The sequence below is a fragment of the Arachis ipaensis genome, chromosome B06 (genome assembly GCF_000816755.2).
Source record: "Arachis ipaensis cultivar K30076 chromosome B06, Araip1.1, whole genome shotgun sequence".
NCBI classification, from domain to species: Eukaryota; Viridiplantae; Streptophyta; class Magnoliopsida; order Fabales; family Fabaceae; genus Arachis; species Arachis ipaensis.
Window position 1 is genome coordinate 136,255,451 of NC_029790.2, and position 8,930 is coordinate 136,264,380.

General features: G+C 38.0%; 4 protein-coding genes across 4 annotated transcripts; 2 read left to right on the forward strand and 2 right to left on the reverse strand.

The window, feature by feature from the left end:
• LOC107647781 lies at positions 988-1,836 on the reverse strand. The gene has a single exon (XM_016351830.1). It carries the CDS (start codon positions 1,834-1,836, stop codon positions 988-990), a length of 849 nt encoding a protein of 282 aa, XP_016207316.1.
• Positions 2,171-3,787, forward strand: LOC107647782 (rust resistance kinase Lr10-like). The gene is made up of 2 exons (XM_016351831.2): positions 2,171-3,065; positions 3,138-3,787. The coding sequence occupies exons 1-2, from the start codon at positions 2,171-2,173 to the stop codon at positions 3,752-3,754; spliced, it is 1,512 nt and encodes a 503-aa protein (XP_016207317.1). The 3' UTR covers positions 3,755-3,787.
• LOC107647783 lies at positions 3,893-4,519 on the reverse strand. The gene has a single exon (XM_016351832.1). The coding sequence runs from the start codon at positions 4,517-4,519 to the stop codon at positions 3,893-3,895; it is 627 nt and encodes a 208-aa protein (XP_016207318.1).
• Positions 4,854-6,668, forward strand: LOC107647784 (rust resistance kinase Lr10-like). The gene has a single exon (XM_016351833.2). The coding sequence runs from the start codon at positions 4,854-4,856 to the stop codon at positions 6,633-6,635; it is 1,782 nt and encodes a 593-aa protein (XP_016207319.1). The 3' UTR covers positions 6,636-6,668.

The following is an 8,930-nucleotide window of genomic DNA, read 5'->3' on the forward strand; positions in this document are numbered from 1 at the left end:
AAATTATTTTTAAATTTTTTTAAACAGACCTTAATAACTAATTAATAAGGATAAAAATCCATACCTTCTGCAATTATTTGGAGCATCGACACCTTTCCTAAACGAAAGTAGAAACAAATTAGCTTTGGAGTATTGAAGACAGCAAAAATAATACTACAAATTATCCCGTGGCAGTGTTTACCACGGTATTGGAGAAAAGAGTATGTTTGACTTGTGTGTGCGTCATGTTGATATAGTGTGTATACGGTGTTAAAGAAAAATATCTTACACCAATATTTTTTTTATGTGGATTAATAATTAAATTAGTCATTAAAAAAATAAAATATTTTTTAAATTTGTTTTTGAAATTTTTTTAATTAAATTAGTCTTTTAAAAATTAAAATATTTTTTTTCAAAGAACTATTAATCTTTTTTATGTATATGTATTATCTTTAGATTCTGTTTGTGAAATAAAAATAAAGAAGTGACTGAGAATCAACCTTTTAGGATTCTATTAGTAATAAAAGAAGAAAAAGTATAGGAAACAGTAATTTTTGTGTTTTTTGGCCAGTACTTAACCATCAAAATAAAAGTGAATGATCTCCTACTATTAGATGTAATCTCACACCATTAATAAATACTATTGATAACCAATTAATGGTTACAAAACACCAAAATTGCTGGCCCCTAATATTCCTCTTAAAAGAATGGACTTATATCACCCTATAATACAATTAAAAAAAATTGACTCTTAGCATTTGTGATAAAAAAATAATATATTTTAATAAAAGCTCATACAAAATCAATAATTAAAATTTAAAAATTAATAAATAATAATTTAATTAAATATATTAAATTATTTAACGATTCTACAAAAGGTGATACCTAATATTTTCTGGAAGGAAATAGTATATGTTTTTGTGATAGAAAAGTTTTATATTTGTAGTTCTACTTTTACAATTAAACAAAATTCTAACTATCCAAAGCGAAGTATAAGCGTTGATGGAACTATAGATTGTTACCACATTCTTTTTGCAGAAGTGATGTGTAACAGCCTAAGCCGTGTATCTTTTCCTCCACACATGTAAGAGTGAGACTACTTTGAGCGGTTTGGTCGATTGAGCAAGCATAATGCATACTGCTATTACACTTATGTTCACAAGCACCCTTTAGCCATGAAAGCTCAAATCCATAATTGAGCGTCCTATGAATCTCGGCGTATGAACAGTTTTGGTCGGGGCTCATTAAGGCTGAAGCGGCAGCAAACAGCTTCACACGGCAACCATCTCTTAATTCAACTACCGCCAAGTCTCCAAAAACAGCATAAACATGATGGTCTTCTTTAATGCAAGGGGCAGTGTCCACATATCGTGGATCGTCCCTCACCGGATTGCTGCACTCCAAGAAAACCACGTTATAGAATAATGTTACATATTCCGTTCCTGATGTGGAGCCATTACGAAAATAAGCCTCTCGTTCTTGAATGCCGTCATATGATAATTGTTGAAGATTTGTCCCGAAATAGGAATAGCGAGGAAGCGTGGAACAATCCTCCCCTGAGATGCCGGGATCTACGAGTCGGATTGTGAAGTTGTTGTAGTTTATTGATTCAACATGGTAGTTTCTCCCCGGTAACAAAGATAGCACGGTGATGTTATTCTCGCAAGCCAGCTCGTAGCTCGGATCGCCACAGTTTTGTGGATCATCCTTCAGCCGGAAAGGATGGCTTACGTTAGTAACTTTGCCGCACGAAGATTGGCCACATGTTCTGTTATCATCCACGGCGGCGGAGGAAACTGTGGTAATTAGGAGGAAGTAGTTTAAGAGTGAGCAGGAGAACGCTTTCCCTCTTTTCATGATGATGATTGTTGATAAAAACTCTTGATTATGTTATAAGCTAAATCAAAACATCCCATCTATACTTTGTTGAGGGGGCAAAATCGTCTTTCCATTTGTCAATGCTATTGACTTGCATTGGTAGACTTTTGTCTTCACTCAGCAATGCAAGTCCGCGTGCTAAAAAGAGTGATGCATAATAAGCTGCTTATAAGTTAATAGTAAATTTACCGATCAGTGAATTAATCTTTTCTTTTTTGGTGTCATCCAGTGAATTAATAAATTAAGCAGACACGTATTAGTTTCTATATTTTGGTATTTGTTCAAGTCAATTCACATTTCACGGATGTAAAGCATGAAGTCATTTTCCACATCTCGCATTCCTCCGTTGGCAATGAAGATATCGACATTGTTTCTGCTGCTGCTTCTAAATCTCAATCTTGGGATTTGCCAGGATGACCATCCTCAAGTTCGATGTCCGGTACGTTTGTACTGTAAAGAAAATAAAACCAGTATTCTTGAGCTGCCTGCCTATCCCTCTTCAGTGAAACTCCCCGTCCGTAATATTAATTACGCATCAAATTCTTTAGAAATTTATGATCCCAAATACTGCCTTACTGAACTCTTTCTCAAACTCAATTACTCATCATTTTATCCTTTCCGATCCATTAGATATGGTTTCGACGATAGCGAATTTTCTCTTGATCACATGCGGACCAACGTTACTTTCTTTAACTGTTCTTCAAGAGGGCAATCATACCTGATAGAATTCGACGAAGCCGGACAAGATATTTCATCTTGTCCGATTCGTGTGGCTCATGACGACGACGATGCTATCGACTCAAAAACTGTGTTCTGCACAAAACTGGTTCGTCAAGTTATGCCATTGCCCGCAGATGTGCTACGGGATTATTTAATCCAATGGGTATGGAAGAGAAGTTTCCATAGTGGCGATGGATGCTTTCTCCCTTGCAGAGACTCTGTTTTGGAGAAGCCTAAATCAGGGAAGAAGTATGAAGCCATTATTTTACCCATTGCAGGTGCAGCTCTCCTTGTGTCAATACTCGCTGCCTTGTATTATATGCATCACTATTACACAAACAAAGGGGAAGATCAACAAAGAGTTCAAACTTTCTTGAAGGACTACGAGGCATTCAAACCAACCAGATTCTCTTATGCTGATATCAAGAGAATCACTAAGAATTTTAAGGACAAGTTAGGCGCAGGAGCTCACGGAGCTGTCTACAAAGGTAAATTGTCCAATCAAATTCTTGTTGCCGTCAAGATCCTTAATAACACACAAGGAGATTAAGATTGCTTAGCTAAAGGGATTGAATATCTTCACCAAGGCTGTGATCAAAGAATTCTGCATTTTGATATTAATCCTTACAATGTCTTGTGTCTTGTAAGTTTCACTCCAAAAATTTCAGATTTCGGTTTGGCTAAGTTATGCTCCAAGAATCGAAGTACTGTATCCATGACTGCAGCTAGGGGAACGTTAGGGTACATGGCGCCAGAAGTTTTCTCCAGAAACTTCGGCAATGTATCTTACAAATCCGATATCTACAGTTATGGGATGCTATTGCTTGAGATGGTTGGAGGAAGAAAGAATACAAACATGAGTCAGGAAACATTTCAAGTTCTGTATCCGAATTGGATACACAATTTGCTTGAAGGAGATGATACGTATATTCCTATCGACGACGATGGTGATTTTAGAATCGCAAAGAAACTTGCAATAGTGGGACTATGGTGCATTCAATGGCACCCTGTGCACCGTCCGTCCATGAAAAGTGTAGTTCAAATGCTTGAAGGAGAGGAAGACAAGTTGAAAGTGCCGCCAAATCCTTTTGAATCTGGCGCTGAGAGTAGTTCAAGTGCAAATATTCCAGCAAGATGCTTGAATTTGGAATTGGAAGTGATTCCAGAAACAGACTAGTTTGATTTAAGATAGTATATTATTAGGCATGCATTTAACCATAGTTATCAGACCCGGCTCGACCCGGCCGGTTCGACCGGAAACCCGGTCACCCGGTCACCTGCCCGGGCCGAGCCATACGTTGAACCGGACTTGCAATTAACCCGGTGGAACCCGGTTCAACCCGGCGGGTTTTGATGAAAACCGGTGACCCGGCCGGGTGATGTGACCCGGTCCGGGTTGGGAATTTTTTTTTTCATGATGGTCTTCTTTAATGCAAGGGGCAGTGTCCACATATCGTGGATCGTCCCTCACCGGATTGCTGCACTCCAAGAAAACCACGTTATAGAATAATGTTACATATTCCGTTCCTGATGTGGAGCCATTACGAAAATAAGCCTCTCGTTCTTGAATGCCGTCATATGATAATTGTTGAAGATTTGTCCCGAAATAGGAATAGCGAGGAAGCGTGGAACAATCCTCCCCTGAGATGCCGGGATCTACGAGTCGGATTGTGAAGTTGTTGTAGTTTATTGATTCAACATGGTAGTTTCTCCCCGGTAACAAAGATAGCACGGTGATGTTATTCTCGCAAGCCAGCTCGTAGCTCGGATCGCCACAGTTTTGTGGATCATCCTTCAGCCGGAAAGGATGGCTTACGTTAGTAACTTTGCCGCACGAAGATTGGCCACATGTTCTGTTATCATCCACGGCGGCGGAGGAAACTGTGGTAATTAGGAGGAAGTAGTTTAAGAGTGAGCAGGAGAACGCTTTCCCTCTTTTCATGATGATGATTGTTGATAAAAACTCTTGATTATGTTATAAGCTAAATCAAAACATCCCATCTATACTTTGTTGAGGGGGCAAAATCGTCTTTCCATTTGTCAATGCTATTGACTTGCATTGGTAGACTTTTGTCTTCACTCAGCAATGCAAGTCCGCGTGCTAAAAAGAGTGATGCATAATAAGCTGCTTATAAGTTAATAGTAAATTTACCGATCAGTGAATTAATCTTTTCTTTTTTGGTGTCATCCAGTGAATTAATAAATTAAGCAGACACGTATTAGTTTCTATATTTTGGTATTTGTTCAAGTCAATTCACATTTCACGGATGTAAAGCATGAAGTCATTTTCCACATCTCGCATTCCTCCGTTGGCAATGAAGATATCGACATTGTTTCTGCTGCTGCTTCTAAATCTCAATCTTGGGATTTGCCAGGATGACCATCCTCAAGTTCGATGTCCGGTACGTTTGTACTGTAAAGAAAATAAAACCAGTATTCTTGAGCTGCCTGCCTATCCCTCTTCAGTGAAACTCCCCGTCCGTAATATTAATTACGCATCAAATTCTTTAGAAATTTATGATCCCAAATACTGCCTTACTGAACTCTTTCTCAAACTCAATTACTCATCATTTTATCCTTTCCGATCCATTAGATATGGTTTCGACGATAGCGAATTTTCTCTTGATCACATGCGGACCAACGTTACTTTCTTTAACTGTTCTTCAAGAGGGCAATCATACCTGATAGAATTCGACGAAGCCGGACAAGATATTTCATCTTGTCCGATTCGTGTGGCTCATGACGACGACGATGCTATCGACTCAAAAACTGTGTTCTGCACAAAACTGGTTCGTCAAGTTATGCCATTGCCCGCAGATGTGCTACGGGATTATTTAATCCAATGGGTATGGAAGAGAAGTTTCCATAGTGGCGATGGATGCTTTCTCCCTTGCAGAGACTCTGTTTTGGAGAAGCCTAAATCAGGGAAGAAGTATGAAGCCATTATTTTACCCATTGCAGGTGCAGCTCTCCTTGTGTCAATACTCGCTGCCTTGTATTATATGCATCACTATTACACAAACAAAGGGGAAGATCAACAAAGAGTTCAAACTTTCTTGAAGGACTACGAGGCATTCAAACCAACCAGATTCTCTTATGCTGATATCAAGAGAATCACTAAGAATTTTAAGGACAAGTTAGGCGCAGGAGCTCACGGAGCTGTCTACAAAGGTAAATTGTCCAATCAAATTCTTGTTGCTGTCAAGATTCTCAATAACACAGACGGAGATGGGAAAGAATTCATAAATGAAGTGGGAACTATGGCCAAAATCCACCATGTCAACGTGGTTCGCTTGCTTGGCTACTGCGCCGATGGATCTCACCGCGCTTTGGTTTATCACTTCTTCCCCAATGGTAATCTCCAGAGCTTCATTGCTTCGTCCAGCGACAAGGAAAACTTTCTTGGATGGAACAAGTTGCATAAGATTGCTCTCGGCATAGCTAAAGGGATTGAATATCTTCACCAAGGCTGTGATCAAAGAATTCTGCATTTTGATATTAATCCTTACAATGTCTTGTTAGATCAAAGTTTCACTCCAAAAATTTCAGATTTCGGTTTGGCTAAGTTATGCTCCAAGAATCGAAGTACTGTATCCATGACTGCAGCTAGGGGAACGTTAGGGTACATGGCGCCAGAAGTTTTCTCCAGAAACTTCGGCAATGTATCTTACAAATCCGATATCTACAGTTATGGGATGCTATTGCTTGAGATGGTTGGAGGAAGAAAGAATACAAACATGAGTCAGGAAACATTTCAAGTTCTGTATCCGAATTGGATACACAATTTGCTTGAAGGAGATGATACGTATATTCCTATCGACGACGATGGTGATTTTAGAATCGCAAAGAAACTTGCAATAGTGGGACTATGGTGCATTCAATGGCACCCTGTGCACCGTCCGTCCATGAAAAGTGTAGTTCAAATGCTTGAAGGAGAGGAAGACAAGTTGAAAGTGCCGCCAAATCCTTTTGAATCTGGCGCTGAGAGTAGTTCAAGTGCAAATATTCCAGCAAGATGCTTGAATTTGGAATTGGAAGTGATTCCAGAAACAGACTAGTTTGATTTAAGATAGTATATTATTAGGCATGCATTTAACCATAGTTATCAGACCCGGCTCGACCCGGCCGGTTCGACCGGAAACCCGGTCACCCGGTCACCTGCCCGGGCCGAGCCATACGTTGAACCGGACTTGCAATTAACCCGGTGGAACCCGGTTCAACCCGGCGGGTTTTGATGAAAACCGGTGACCCGGCCGGGTTTTTATTTTATTTTTTTAGTACTTTTACTTTTACTACTAAAAATTTGCCAAACACGCTAAAAAATAAAAAAATATCTTTTTTCATTGAAAAAAAGATATTTTTTTTAACAAGATAATAGCGCCCAAACAAACACTTAATACGTGTTGTGTTGTGATGTTATTATCGATCCAATCCGGCTACGTGAATAGTGAAAGGTGCAAACAATGTGAATAACGGGCGGCATTTCAGACCTACTAACCATCATTTCACTTTCACCATAAACTCACCACTTTTACCTAATTTTGCTTTGACTTAATTACACTCCCTTCTAATCTAAACCCCCTTTTCATCATAGCTAGCTGACCGTCACCTACCTCAGCATACAGCCCCTCTTGCTGGCAAAGAAGCTCCCAACGCCGCCACCGTCACCAACCCTGAGTGCAAATAAGCCGTTTCATAAGAACAAATATCTCATTTCTATGAAAAATAAACATTCCATTTGCATTAAGAATAGACATCTACATGCAAAATAAACCGATAATGAGCTTGGTTTACACTACAAGAAAAAAGGCATTACCGTTGCAGATTAGCGTCAGATTCACCATCGGATTCAATGACGATTTTTGTAATTTGATTTGTCATATCAAATGTTTATCGTTGGATATCGGCTTCCGATGGTAATTCCGCTAGTAACTTGTTGGCGGGAACCATTGAGAAAAAGGTGCCAAATGAAACTTCGCGTTTTGATTTCCCACACAACGTTACCGTCGATAAATCCGACAGTGTCCTAAATTCGAATCGCGAATTTCCTTCTTTCTCATTTCGAAAATCCATCTCTCTCTAACCTGTTATCTTCCCCCCTCTCTTTATCCCTCTCCCTCCATTCTCTCTGCTGTCCCATCCACCGCCGCCGCTGCACTGCCACTGCTTCAACCGTACTGCATCCGTTCGCTGCTTCAACCATTGTCGCCACCCCTGCTTTTGTGTATTGCGTCTGCCGCCGCCGCTGATGCAACCGTACACTGTTCCAATCCCTGCCGTCGCCGTTGTCCTGCACCGTCTCCTTGCATTGCCAAGTTATCTTCTAGTTGCTAAATTGGTATATACATTATACACTGTTAATTTTAATTAATTAATTTAATGTATTAATATAATATAAATTAGAATTAAAATTCAATTCTAATTCAGCATTACAAAATTTCAATCTTATTGATTTTTAGTTAATTCGTATCAAACAAAAAGCTCACGAAGATTACTTAATTAATTGCAATTCTCTAGTGTTCGTACACCCAACAAAAAAAAATCATATAGTGTTCAATAATTAAAGTGTTCTTATATCCCTACAACTACTAGAGTACGTGGGACCTCCTAACGTTATCAATATAGTGCCGTGGAAATTATTGATCTAAGACACAATAATGTCAGTAAATTAAAGTAACCCAACACAGAGACAATAATTTCTATCTTTTGACGGAACACCAAGACAATAATTGAAAGCAAGTATTGGGGAATGAAGTATCTCGTTGAATAAAGTATAGGAAAAATTATCAACTGTTCCAATGTCCTATACGTTTGCGTTTGTTAACCTGCACAGAATAGTAACATAGAGATATAAAACTGTATTTATTAAATAAAATATATATAAAAATATTATATTTAAAAATATTAAACTAATATATTTTATATTTATTTTAATAAAAAATATATAAAATTATTAATAAAAAATATTAAACAAAATATAATAGAAGAAGTATAGAGAGTCAATGGAATATATGTATAATGTGTATAATGGGGTTTAGGAATGTTCGATTCAATAGGATATCAGATGTTTATTATCTCTAGTATCCATATGATTATTCTAGATAGTATGGGTGTATTGTGTTTGAAAAATTAATAGTATTTTATTCTAGATCATTTTTTAACTCATATTAGGCTAAATAAACAGCCCATTGTATAGATACTACATTGACTCTCTAACGGGATTCAATATAATAACATTAATTTTATGTCTCTATCCTGATCTTACTCTTAGTGTCTTATCTTGTTTTAGTTTATTTGAAAAAATACTATACGACATGAGAATTTATTATTAAACTAATAATACAGATTAAATT